The sequence below is a fragment of the Lissotriton helveticus genome, chromosome 6 (genome assembly GCF_964261635.1).
Source record: "Lissotriton helveticus chromosome 6, aLisHel1.1, whole genome shotgun sequence".
Classification (NCBI taxonomy): Eukaryota; Metazoa; Chordata; class Amphibia; order Caudata; family Salamandridae; genus Lissotriton; species Lissotriton helveticus.
The window spans coordinates 1,896,354,954-1,896,369,845 of record NC_136067.1 but is presented as its reverse complement, the minus strand read 5'-3'; the positions used below and the strand labels follow the sequence as shown (position 1 = coordinate 1,896,369,845).

Sequence of the window (14,892 nt, the reverse complement as noted above, 5' to 3'; positions counted from 1 at the left end):
GATAAATGTCATAGCAAGATCTATCTATCTATCTATCTATCTATCTATCTATCTATCTATCTATCTATCTCTTTCTCTGTCTGTCTATTTAGCTTTCTCTCTCTCGCTCTTTCTATGTATGTATCTATCTATCTATCTATGCGATGCATTTAAGCAAAAACCTTTACTCCGTAATTAAGAAACACGCAAAATAAGTGCAGACTTTAACTAGGAATGAGTCAGTCATTAGCTTCAGTCAAAAAGTGGGCTTTTTTAGTGCATATGTTGGAATAATTAAGTATTTGACCCATGATCTTGAAAAGATGGCATTTAGGGGCATGGAGCCATCTTTGTCGGAATGAATTTAAGCCTTCTTTGGGTCAGAGTACAGACCAGCCCGTTAAAATGTATACTAATGATGGACTCAAGAAAAGCAGTACTCTGTCTCCTTTGCTATTTGTTTTTTTTTAATTACAGTTAATTGATAGGAAACTATCACTCCTTTCTTACACTAATGATATCATCATCATCCAATTCATATTGGATTGCAATACCTTTTGGATTCATTGATCACTTATAATAGTATTAATTACCTAAGTTGAGTATCTCAAACAATAAGGACATGATGCTTGGTAAAGGGGAAACTAAGGGCTGGATTTAGATCTTGGCAGATCAGGTCCCGCTGTTGCTTCTTCGGCGGTCCCACCCGCGGTCTTGGTGGTCCACCTGCTGTATTTAGATGGTGTTGGGTCCATAGACGAAAAGAGCGCCACAATACAGTCCCCTCCGACAGGAATCTTCTCCCATGACAAAGGCACAACAACCAGAAGTGACTGGCGGCGGGACTCAAGCCAAAAGTCCCACTGAGCTGATTACAATGTGCCTTTCCGCCGAGGCAACTGTGGCGGGAATCCCTCCAATTTCCAGTCACCGGAATCAAAGGAAATGAGGTAAAAACATACCTATTTTCTTGTTTTCCTCTTCCATTTCTGACATGTACGCCATCGTCCAGGGTCCTCATTTGCTGCTGCAACACCACAGCAACGCCAAACGACTCTGTAGTTGCAGAGATCTAAATTAAGCGACTTGTACAATTGTCCTGTGTAACATGTACTGATATTTGCTGTAGCCTAGTGTATTACTGCCTTGCTCTTACTTGCTATATTTCTTTTATGTGTAATGCAGTAGTGTTCATTTTCCTACTAATCAAGGTAAATTGAACACACCTATATTAACACTTAAAAACATATTTGTTGTTATGTTGTCTGTGGGTGTGTATTCAATAGTGAGCACATGTTGTGTGAGTGGCGTGCACAATGTTCCACAGAAGTGCGTATCACATTGCGTATAGATGGATAACATGCAAACATGACACATATGTGTATTGACACATTAATAAATTGTACTTACCAGTCTCCACCCCTCCATGGATTCACTCCATCTGCTGCCAGGACACTGTCTGCACTACTGGAACATCTAAATCGAACTGACAGCGGCAGAGGATTGTTGGCCAGCAGAGAAGACCGCTGACGCAGCAGTCTTCCGTCTATAGCTGCAAAATCTAAACATGGCGGGCTGACTACTGTCATCTTGATGGAGTACTTGGGACTGCCACAGTGGCAGGCAGTGATAGTCCCACCACCATCAAAATCAGGCCCTAAATTTAACTGGTATATAAACAAACCAAAATTGAGAAGGTCACTAAATACACCTTTCTAGAGTAACTTTTTATCTACCATGTCCTGCAAGCATCACTTATTACTGTTTGATGTGAAGGTGTTTCACTATTAAATTTGGCATGACTACAATGTGCTAATAATAAAAGTGTTTTCAGCAAAGGTACTATAAGATGAAATCACTTAGAAAGCATTAAAGAAATGCTCATTCAACCGGCCAAATCCAAATTCCTCCTCTTGCTACTTCAGACTTTGGATAACCTTTCAGGAACTCTGTGCCAATTCATCCACTTCAACAGCTCACTACATTCCAATTTATGCAAGACTTTCTTCAACTTGTTCCCAAAATATCACTTTGTTACACTCAATGACCTCTCTTTGGCCTCTCAGACAATAATCACAACCAAATCAATGAACACCTGGAATGTTTTCAAGAATCTTTTACAAGATAGCCTCCTCATCCTTGTCAAAAGCCTCATTGCCACCCCATATGACCTTATTCCTCCTGCCATCATTGAGGCCAAATTGACTTTGTTCTCTGAAATCTCGGTCAAAATGATCAGCTCTTAACTCCCTGAAAATTACAGAACAATTTCTAACCGCCCCTAGCTTGGGAAAACCCATGACAAAATGTGTCTCCTTTTAAATTGCCAAATTCATTGGTAAGGAATACTTTCTAGGAGACCACCTGTCATGTTTTAGAGTTGGTTATGGACTGAAACAGCGTCTTTAACAATCTTGAATGACATCCACCATGTACTGGGTGAGGGAAAGGCCTGGCTCTATGAACCAGTATGCCGATGACACTCCACTTTACCTGAAAACTTCAACTTCAAATTACTTCCTCACCTTAACATCAATCTTGCTCAATATTTACATTTGGCTTAATGAGGATTTTCTGACTCTCAACCCTACAAATACCAAATTCGTTCTTTTCTCACAGCATCTCTGGCTGCCAGATTTCATCCCCACTTTGCCACTATCGGTCTCCTCGTCGGGATTAATGTTAGACTCAGCTTTCATCATAGAGCAATACATTATTAGAATTGCCAACAACTCTGATGTCCAATGCCAGTTGCTAAAGAAATGAAAATCTGTCATACAACCAGATCACTTGAAAACAGACAACGATGCCCTGATGCTATCTCAATTAGATTTTAGCACGTTGGTTCTATTAGGGGCTTCCTCTAATATCTGTCTTAATCTGTTCTTCTCAACCAAGAAATTCAATCACATCTCTCCAGTACTCACTGATATGCACCGGCTCCCTATCAAGGCCATAATCAAATTCAAGTTGGAATGTTTCTCCCTGCAGATCCAAGCGCTGTGACCGTCCTAACTCCGTTAGAAGCGGTCGCTCCCTGCTGCCCCTGCTCTCCTCTGCCTACTGCGCCTGGGTATCGTTTGAGCTGCTCTGTTTGCCTACAATAACGCGTGACTGTGCCTGCGCCTAACTGTGACTGCATTATTTTATTTAAATAATTAATTGTGCCCGTACTGTTTTGCCTGCATTACCTGATCGCTTATTCATTTTTGTGGTCCTTTACCTCTGCGCACCACTCCTCAAGCGCCTCGCTGACCACAGCGTCATTAAATTATTATTCTCCCCCAACCCGGTTTGCGCTTCCCTCTCTGCCGCCATTGTTGTTGTTGTTGGACCCGGAGCCCGCCCTCTCCTCCACGCACCCGCCTCCCAGCTGCTCCTCCCTCGCCCCTCCCCTTCCACTATCCACATATGACAGATGTTCCAACGCGCAGCGTCCACGCGCTGCGGCCACGCCGAAGGTGCGCCAAAGGTAAGCCCGTCTACGCCCGTCCGCGCCTGGACCGCGCCCAGCGCCATACCCCCTGGTCCCCGCATCTCCCACCCCTCCCGCATTACATACGACGCCTCCACCCTCCTCTCACTGAACGCCGGCCGACTCCCTAACTGCACCCAAGCAGCACCAGGACACACCCATGGACCCTTCACCTGCCACTTCTGCAAATTCACCTGCATCAAGAGCCACACCAAACCCTCAATCACGAAAAATAGATCCAACACCAACCACCTTAACTGCATCCTTCTCAACACCCGCTCGGTTCACAAACACGCCATCCACCTTTGGAATCTTCTCGACACCACCTCTCCGGACATCGCCTTCCTAACAGAAACCTGGATGAATGCCTCTTCAGCTCCAGACATCACCATAGCCATCCCTGAAGGATACAAGATCATCCGTAAGGACCGCCCCATCCAAACAGGAGGAGGCATCGCCATCGTCCACAAGAACACCATCCGCGTCTCAACGAGCTCAGATGACAACCTCGCCATCGCCGAACACCTTCACTTCCAGATCCACACCGACCCCAAGACCACACTCAGAGGCACCCTCCTCTACAGGCCACCAGGAACTCGTACAAAATTCAGCGAAGACATCACTGACTTCATCACCCCACACGCCCTCCCCTCGGAAGAATACATTCTACTGGGAGACCTCAATTTCCATCTGGAAAAGAGCAACGACAGTAACACTACCAACCTTCTGGATAATCTCGCCAATCTCGGACTCAAACAACTTATCAACACCCCCACACATTACGCAGGACACACACTCAACCCTATCTTCACTTCTAGCAAGCATATCACCTTCACTCACACCACACCCCTCCACTGGACGGACCACAGCTGCGTCCACTTCATTTACAACAAGACCACGACCCACTACTACCCTCAACCAACTTCACGAAGAAATTGGAACAAAATCACCACCGACCAGATCTCCTCATCGCTTCTTCAAAAAACCCCTACCTACTCAACGAACCCTAACCAAGCCGCTATCAACCTCACACAATGGCTAACCCAAACAGCCGACAAACTAGCACCCCTGAAAAAACATCAAATCAAGCAAGGAAGCAAGAACGCCCTCTGGTTCAACGATGACCTTAAGAAATCCAAGAAGCTCTGTCGCTCCCTCGAGAAAACCTGGAAAAAAGACCCAAACAATACCACCCTAGCCGCCTTCAAAAACGCCATCCGCAAACACCACCAACTTATCCGGACAGCCAAGAAATCAGCACTCAAAGACAGACTAGACAACAACGCTCGCAACAGCAAGGAACTTTTCAACATCATCAAAGAATTCACCAACCCTACCGCCAGCTCCAACGACATCACCCCCTCTCAAGTCCTCTGCGACTCCCTCGCCTCATTCTTCCATGACAAAATAGCCGACATTCATAACAGCTTTAACAACCAACATGTAAAACAGTCCACCCCTCGCACCTCCGAACCTGCACCTCTTCCGAATAACCTTCTTAATTGGAACCCAATAACCACAGAAGACACCATTCACCTGATGAACTCCATCCATTCCGGATCCCCTACAGACCCATGCCCCCATCACATCTTCAACAAAGCAAACTCCGTTATCGCACCCCATCTCCGAGACGTCATCAATTGCTCCCTAAACTCCGCCACATTCCCAGAAAGCTGGAAACACGCCGAACTCAGCGCCCTTCTGAAGAAACCCACAGCAGACCCCACCGAACTCAAAAACTACCGCCCCATCTCGCTCCTCCCTTTCCCTGCCAAAGTCATTGAGAAAGCCATCAACATCCAACTCGCCGACTTCCTCGAAACGAACAAAGCACTTGACTCCTCACAATCTGGCTTCCGAGCCAAACACAGCACCGAGACCGCCCTCATCGCAGCAACAGACGACATCCGTACTCTACTGGACAACGGAGACACAGTCGCCCTCATCCTCCTTGACCTCTCTGCAGCCTTCGACACAGTCTGCCATAGCACCCTGATACAACGCCTCAGAAACATCGGAATTCAAGGAAAAGCTTTGGACTGGATCATCTCATTCCTCACTGGAAGAACTCAGAGAGTCCGCCTCCCCCCTTTTAAGTCAGAAGCCTCCGAAGTCATCTGCGGCGTCCCGCAAGGATCATCACTTAGCCCCACCCTCTTCAACGTATACATGAGCCCCCTCGCAACCATCGCACGTCAACACAACCTCAACATCATCTCCTACGCTGATGACACTCAGCTGATCCTCTCACTCACCAAAGACCCAAACACCGCCAAAACAAACTTACATGAAGGGATGAAGAAAGTAGCCGAATGGATGGAACACAGCCGCCTGAAATGGAACTCGGTCAAAATGGAAGTCCTCATCTTAGGTGCATCCCCTTCCGCCTGGGACGACTCTTGGTGGCCAACGACCCTAGGAAAAGCCCCCATACCGACTGACCACGCACGGAACCTGGGCATCATCCTGGACTCCTCACTCTCGATGACCAGACAAGTTAATGCCGTCTCATCATCTTGCTTCAACATCCTTCGTATGCTCAAAAAAACATTTCGCTGGATCCCCACTGAAACAAGAAAAACGGTCACCCACGCACTGATTACTAGCCGTCTAGACTACGGAAATACCCTATACGCCGGTACCACCGCAAAACTGCAGAAAAAACTCCAATGCATCCAAAATGCTTCAGCCAGACTCATACTAAACATCCCTCGCAGAGACCACATCTCCGGTCACCTGAAAGACCTGCACTGGCTCCCCATCAACAAAAGGATAACGTTCCGTCTCCTCACCCACGCACACAAAGCCCTCTACGAACTCGGACCAGATTGCCTCAACACTCGCCTTTCCTTCTACACCCCCACCCGCCAGCTGCGATCGTCCAACCAAGCCCTCGCCAACGTCCCGCGCATCCACAAAACCACCATGGGGGGAAGATCCTTCTCCTTCTTAGCGGCCAAAACCTGGAATTCCCTTCCCATCCACCTCCGCCTCACTCAAAACCACCTAGCATTCAGAAAACAGCTTAAAACCTGGATTTTTGATAAATAAACCCCCCCCTTCCTCAAGCGCCTTGAGACCCTCTGGGTATGTAGTGCGCTATATAAATTTTGACTTGACTTGACTTGACTTGAATGTTTAGCCTTCAAAGCAGTCAATGCCAAAGGTATGTATTACTTGCCCATTCTTCTTAAGACATCAGGGGCCATCTTATACATTGAGCCCTGGGGGCATGCGCACCTGCTTTGTGTACCCCCAGAGCACAATGGTATTACAGAAGGGGCTTCAGACGCTTGAGTGTTCCCTTCTGTAATTCTGTTTGCGCCAGAGCTTTTATTAGAGGATATTCCCTCATTTGCATAAGGTCATGGCCCCACACAAATGAGGGGATCACTTTGACTCTACGTCCATGCACTGTATTGTGGATGGGTGTGCAGAGGCAACCATGCCCTCAGGAGGTGCACTGAAAGTGCACCACCTTTTTGTGGCGCATTTATGGCAGCCCTCTGGAGGAGAAAAATGGGTTCCAGGAACCCCCCCCCCCCCGATGTCCCCCTGCAGGCGGCTGCAGTTACTCACTGAACATGCCTGCAAGGGGATCTCTCTTCCCTCTTCAAAGTGCAAACAGCATGCTGTGTGCACTGTGAAACATGAAGCAGCTTTGAAGCAGCCGCTCTGTATTTCACTTGAATGTGCCCCCCTGAGGGCAGTGCGTGTTTGCAGCTGCCCTGGGGGCTGCACATTCTTTGGTATAGGGTGCACTATCCCTGTTTTTGCCTGGCACACCTTTTGTAAGGTGTGCTTAGCTCAAACAGCGAAAGTGCGCTGTATGCATAATGTGACCTCAAGTGGTTCTAGGAACTTGAGAAGTTAAGAAAAACTTTTCCTGGAAACACCTTTTTTCTGAATCTCTCATGCTCTACAACATTCTTTCTCTAGAGCCGCACCTTCTAGAACTTCCTGCTCATGGTCAACAGGTCTACACCCACCGCCTTTTGTTCCAATGTCTATTAAAGGCTCACCTGTTCAAACTGTACCTGACCCGATAATCTCGGTAGTCCATAAAAGATCAGCCCGAACACCACTGATTGACAGGTTAAACTGTAATCCTCACCCCCTACCTCTGCATTCACATTCATTCTCATCTTCCTCTTCCCTCCCCTTCTCCTTACTCACCTGATCCCCTTATGCTTCCTTCCTCCCCTTATGCTTCCTCCCCTTGTTTCCCATCGACACTGCTACTCTCTTCTCGCGTCTTCCGCTCTCCCTATTCTCCCACACACTAGCTCAACCCCACCTGCTCTTATACCCCCCACCACTTACCTGAACATGTTATGTTAAACCTGTGTCACTCTATTGGCTTCAACAAATTACCTGTGTAATCTATGTAAGACCGTGTACTGCTTTTATTGTGAGCCTATACAGCACATCTATACCTTGGGTTTCCATGCACTGTAGGAATCGGTAAAATAAATAAAATAGTGTTGGAAAAAGGTCAGTTATGTGGACCGTATGCATCAACTGCCCAATCAATTACATTTTTTTTAAGTTCAAGAGAAGTTTTATTAGTCAGGAAAAAAAACATGGTATCAATACATAGTACAAAAATAATTCGGGGGGAATGGAAGGAAGGGGAAAAAAAATAAAAAAAATAACAGTCGGTGGAAAACATTGCAATAAAGTCAGTGGCACAAAGTAAAACATGGGCATAAAGTTAAATATAGAGTATACAATTGTTGCAAAACATATTCAAGTGAAAGTCTATACAAACAAGTGATAAGGGAGAAATAAAAAAGAAATGCAGGGGGTATTTAAGGAGGCTTGAAGACCTCTTGTAAAGAGGGCTGTGAACGCAATGAACGGTTAGCACATTTATCCAAATATAACGTATTTGGAAGCCATAATCAATGACATTTAATTGAGATAGGGCAAGATAGCTCATTGTTAGAGCAAGGGTCTAAGGCTATGAGAGATGATCAGCCTGGCCATCTATTGGGACAAATTATCAAGGTGTCATTGTAATATATATATATAATTGACATCTATGAGGTCACATGAAGAGAAAATACACCCAATCCTACTAAAAGGTGACAGTGACTGGTAGTTCTGTGGCGCTAGTCAGTGCCACTCAGGACTTGCTTATAAATCAGCTGAAAGTCCCCTGAGTATTTGTGTGTAGTGCAGCCATCTGTGTGTAATCTGAGGGTCTCAGTTTAATTCCAGGTGGGTCACGTCCTTATCATTCGGGTGTTGCCTGTCTGCCAGTAGGATGCATGCAGTTTGTTGTGTGCTGGTTGGAAGCCTCCATACACAGCACAGAACAACCTGTTTGGGTTCAGCCTGACAAGCACATTCAGAGTCATTTGTTTCTGAAGTCTGCAGTGGCCATCACTGAATCCCATGATGCATTAGCATGCTCTTCTGCAACACCTGAAGAGTTAGGGGAGTTTAAGAGGAAGATGTGTGTCAGATCTAAGAGCTCCTTCACTGTAGACCACCAGTGCCTACAAACTGCCCTATCCTAGCGGCGGAATGCTCTTCCTATGCAAAAAAAAAGCCAAGCCCACTTGCTTGGCATTTAAAACTGCAGCACTGAGCTGCTTCTTCCAAGGTAGTCTCCTAAGTAAGAAGTAAGTACAACTAGATTAAATACTACTTTGCATTCGGTTTTGGTCCTGACAGCATGATGACGGTAGTCAATGTAAATCTGGAACCACTGTAGATCTAGCAAAATAACTCTGGGTTTGCGTTTTGGTCCACAATCAGGAAACCGCTTACCACAAACCATTTTGTTTTTGTTGGTTCCTCCTCTGCACTGCATCCAGGTGTAGGTTTACAGCATTTTAGTAGCAGCTGCTCAACACTACAGCAGCCAAGAGCTGTACACATCAGCCATAGCACAATATAGAGGTGCACTTGTTTCATGGTTTGGTTGCTGTGAATCTATGTTGAAAGTTTTAAGTTTTAAGTTTGAATCAAACAGTGCAAAGCAGTATTGAAATTTAATGGCGCCTAGGAAAGTGTCAATATGGTTTAAAGGTAAAGGTACATGTTGTTCCTATTTCTCAAAGAATGGATTTTGTGCTGTTATCCACATCCCTTATTCTAACTTCTTCAATTATCCCATCTCTGTCTCAGAAAGGAAGTCAAACCTGTCACCTTTAACCCTTCTCCTAACCCTTCCCCTCCTTCCAACCATCCCCCTGCATCTTATCTTTACCCTATTTTTCCCTTTAACCCGTATCCTTTCTCTAAATGAAAGTAATCATAGGATAACATTTTCTGACGCTTTTATGCCTGCCTGAATCTAACACGAATTATTGTTTGGTATTTCTATTTCATGTCAACTCGGCCTCACACCGCTTGTTGCATTTGCCTCCAAATTAGACTATTGGATGTGCACGTGCTGGTTGACCTCCTGCCCTAGAACCACAGCGAAGAATCATAACATTCAAACCCTTCGAATTTTCTGAGGATCTTTTTCTTCCATCTAATATGTAAATCTGTTGTCCTACTTCCCTTTCTAGAACCAGCCCTCCTCCCTCTGCATGCTGGATCTGCTGAACGTGGCACGTGACATAGCACAAGGATGTCAGTATCTGGAAGAAAACCACTTTATTCACAGGTAAATCTTGCAAAAGGTCTGGTAGGGCACATTGCATGTTTATTGTGATGAAAAGTACTACTTTCCTAACACTTGCTGAAAAGACTGCTGCGACTGAAGATGTGTGCGTCAAGACTTGAAATCTTTTTCTAGGTTTGTTGTCTTAATGATCAGAGTGTATGTTTTTTAATCACGGCAGACCTAAGTTGGCTGGGCATACCCTGCCAACTTAGGTGGAACATAGCAAAACCAAAGGGGATGATGGACGGAGTGTTGAACATTGCAAGCACTGAGGCAGAGGGTCAGACTGATTTGCATATGGCCACGTCTGAACTGGGGTGGCTGAGTGAGATAAAGAATGATGATGGGTTAAACCCAGATCAGTTGACTGGGGGTGAGTGCTTGCAATGTTCAACACTTCGTCCATCGTCCCTTTAGGTTTTGCTTTGTTCGCCCTAAGTTGCAGGGTATTCCCAGACGTGGGTCCCTTGCTCACTTTGCCACTGGATTCAAGCTAGCCTGGCTGATGACGGCTGATTAGCCAGAAACCGGTCCTCGGAATCTTGTTTCCGGTCCAGAGAATACATGGTTTGGCAGTTCGGGCTGGACTGTTCCCATGAGGCACAGGGTCAGGCTGATTTGCATATGGCCATGTCTGAAATGGGGTGGCGGAGTGAGCTAAAGAATGATGATGGATTAAACCCAGATCAATTGACTGGGGGTGAGTGCTTGCAATGTTCAACACTCCATCCATCATCCCCTTTGGTTTTTACAGATAAATACAGACAGAAAACATTGTGCTTCGATCTGTATTTATTTTTAAAAGCGGAAAAATACTTAAAAGTGTGCTTCTGATAAGTGACTTTCCATGCTTTCTGTTTCTGTTGTGAATTCCAAGACCATAGATGGGCAGATAGACAGCACAGAGAAGTTACAAATCCGGTTGAGGTAGCCTTATCCTGTGGGTGTAGTGTTTTGCTATATTTGATGCCTGTCGCTCTTTAGCAAATTCAGCAGCCAAAGTGTGAGTTCATGTTTAGGAATTAAATAAATGTGGAAATGTACTAATTTGACTCCACTTATTCGTAAACCCCCCAAAAATATATAGATAACTACTAATAAGATGGCTAAAAAATAAATATGAATGAATGCAAGTGGAAATGTTAAAAAATATAAAAACCAAAAAACCGGAAGCTCTAAACATAAGCAAATCTGATCTGAGCTTGGGGTGTATCCTGAACTAAGGCAAAAAATATTTGCATAGGCTTAAACAGAAGGGTGTAATATTACCATTCAATGCAGCAAAGCTATAGACAAACATTCGGTTTAGTTTGGCTCGGATAATGTGGAAGGTTAAATTAGTATATGATTCGGCAATATTCCATTAAAGTTTTGCCAGCACAAAATAAAACAGATTGCACCCTAAACCTGAGACAGTTGGTGCAAACGCCACCTCATACTTGAGGTAAAGGTAACAGCAATATCCTTTTACTACAAATTTACTAGTTGTCTTTTGGGTGTGACATAGTTAATACCTTAATAATCTTGTTTTACTGTCTCATAGGAAGAATGTTTGAAAAAAGAATAGGTTTTTGTAGTAAACTTACATATGAAACCCAAATAACTCTGTTTTCTGATGCTTTTGGATATATAGCTATTTGTTTCAAATTTAACCAATTTTTAATTAAATTGATCAAGAGACCGTCATGCGTTGAAAATTACTTTGTCACCACTCTTTTTTACCATTTTGTAACATAATGTTGTTATTGTTACTGTTGGTTAACAGATTTGAGAAGATTGTTGTGGAAGCTTACCTTGATCTATAGGCATTTCTTATTGTTGCCGTCTCTCTGTCAGCTAGATAGTTTGCTAACCTTCAAAGTGGTACCAAATTAGTATTAATACTTTCTCATTTCGCCTTATATCACATATAATACGAAAAATCAATAACACTGCATTCAGTGTTGGTATAATTTAGCCCCCTACCTTATCATAATACATTATTTACAATTTTAACTGCACGGTTCTGTGTTTTTATCGTTGCATTACTCTACTGTTTTGAGTAGCGTTGTTGTGAAACAGAGTGCCCATCTCTACTGGAGGGACATGTGCAATAGGCCTTCTGCCAAAAAGAGGGGAGCACTGATGCCTTTGGAAGCAGTTTGCTCTCTGTGGGTGTTGGGTACATCTGAAACTGGTTTTGGGATAGGTGCTAGGGCTAACAGCAGGAAACTAATGGTTTGCAAACTTAAGAAATCATCTGACTGTACCTTCACATAGTTTATGTCCAAGATTGCAAACTTCTCTGAGCATGGAACTTGCACAGTTTCATAAGAAAAAAAAACCAAGCGTTGTCAACCCAAAATCCCGGGATTTTTATTAGGGAAATCGTTCCCTAACAGTTGAGTGACTTTGTGTGTGTTGCTCCCAGCCGGCCTGGAAGAAAATCACATAATGCAGCAGCATCTTGGATTACAACAATATGGAAGCTGAGAGTGGGGCTCCATTGATGAACAGACTGCATCAGCATGGTTAAGCTAGCACCTCAAAGACCAGTGCTATGGAAAGGTCTCATAAAGTGCATTGTAAGTGGAGAACTTACAACAGCATACTATTACTTAGAAGATACTGTTGATAAAGGGTCCGATTTTTGTTGCATCTTTGTACAATCATTGAGAATGCCAATAGATACGGCTTTAAAGGAAGGCTGTATGGTAATGTCTCATATGCAAAACAAACAATTGATGAACGGAATGCTGGACAATGCAAACATTCACCCCCCAGTCACAAGGATCTGGATTTAATCCATCATTCTTTTGCTCACCACACCACCCCAGTTTGTACCCATCAATATGCAAATCAGTCTTGACCCTGTTCCTTGTGGGAACAGTCCAGCCCGAATTATGGTAATGTGAAGCATTGCAAGTAAATATCCATGGGAATAGTTGTGTATATGTGGGGCAGCAAAGAGCTGTAGAGTAATATTGGTGTAGGTTAAAAGGTCAGGCGACAGTTGCACTGTCATGCCAGACTTAAAAATCTATGTGGGTTAATGACTGCCCTCCTCCCATCTGTGCTTCTGCCAGAGAAAAACAACATAAATTATCTAGCTATCTAAGACACTTTAATAGCATTCCAATGTCAAGTGTGTGCTTCTGAAAGTTCAAGCTTAGGCAGCTAATACATAAACAAAATGGCTTCTCCCATCACCCCTTCCACCATCCCCTACACATTCAAGCTCCCCCTCCTCCACAGCTGCTTCTGAGCAATCCCTTGTTATAATGGCCACATTATTTTCAACGGTATTACCGCACCTGTTAAATACAAATCGCATGGTTGAAATACCAGGTGGTGTATTATTTCAAGTTCTACCTCTTGGATTACGGTATAGCCCAGTAATCCTGTGTTTTTTCCACACTTTCCAAGATATGAAAACTCGGAATGATGCAGATCTTTTCATGCTCAGATTCTACCAGCGTTATGGTATCGAAATTCGTAGAGGTGCCCTAATTAATGCAAAATACAAAATTCAAGCTCCAATTCGTGATTCTCCCAGAAACTGTAATAAGGTTGAGATCAGAGAGTGGTAAGGACCTCCCAGAATTGAGACTTCATTAGCAGCATAGTGGCTTTTTTATTACAGAATTGCACCGCATTTACCAATTAATGATTCTGCATTCATTATGTGAAGTCAATTGGAACCCAAGAATCGAGGGTTTCAAATGAGGTGTGTGTGTGCAATGAATACGTCACACAAAAAGCCCGGTGTTTTTTTGTCCTTTTTAATGATCACTAATTCCCATACCTATCATGTGTTATCCATTCACAAGAAGAACAGGTGATGCAAGGCATTACATAAGCTGCAAGTTCACCCAGCGTTTGTTTCTTCTCCCTGCAGAGACATTGCCGCCAGGAACTGCCTCCTTACTTGCCTGGGCCCAGGACGGGTAGCAAAGATTGGAGATTTTGGAATGGCGCGGGACATCTACAGGTAAGGGCTTGCATGGTTTGGTACCAATTCAAAATGGCGGTTTGTGCACCACTGGGAGGAAGTTGTGGCTGTGTAGAAGGGAGACACAGCCACACTGTGTTATTCGCTTGCCCAAACGTGATTGTCACAGAGGGTAGAAAAAGATTCTTAAAACCAATAAGAACAAAATGAAAAATTAACTCTGTTCAGAATCTGATTCTACTTTGTAAGGAACCGCCTAATGAATTTGTGTGTATTAATATGTTCACATTTTTTAACTCATTTTTAACTTTGTATTAGAATGACAATTTTACTATTTAAATGTAAATTTTATATGTAAAACTGTTGTTGTCCTCAGTTGAGAACTTAAGCAAATAAACTTAAACTAGACTTGACTTGTGTAGAAGGAAGAGGCAATGACGGAATTATAGACGTTATACGTCACTCATTGCTTTCAAGGCGCACTTTCTCTCGTCAGATACTGCCAAAGATAACAGTTTTTTTTGTTCTGTGAGCAATCTCTAGTCTAAAGTGTTTACTGAGCTGCCTGCTGACTTAAAGGTGAGCCTAGAGTGTACATATAGGACCAATGTCACATGATCTATACTGGATTCGATATTTTAAATTATAGTGTTTTTTTCTGACACATTATTAGCCAACTATATTTTCCTCAAGGGTGTGTGCAGTGTGCGTCATTGTGTGGCACACACCTGTTGATTGTGTCTGTTGAGATTCGCAAATCTTGATCACCTTAACAAAACCTTGAGTGAGGTAGAGTGGAGAGGGAGGCGTGTGTGTTTCTGTACATGAAAGACACCGGTGTAAATAAGATAAAAAGGTCTGGATTGTGAATCAGGATGAGTC

General features: G+C 43.9%; 1 protein-coding gene across 1 annotated transcript in view; it reads left to right on the top strand.

The window, feature by feature from the left end:
- Positions 1 to 14,892, top strand: part of ALK (ALK receptor tyrosine kinase) — a 2,452,973-nt gene that overhangs the window by 2,397,874 nt on the left and 40,207 nt on the right. The window contains exons 25-26 of the mRNA XM_078647129.1: positions 9,982 to 10,079; positions 13,957 to 14,049. Of these exons, the coding sequence (XP_078503255.1) occupies positions 9,982 to 10,079; positions 13,957 to 14,049 (191 nt within the window). The remainder of the gene's footprint in view (positions 1 to 9,981; positions 10,080 to 13,956; positions 14,050 to 14,892) is intronic.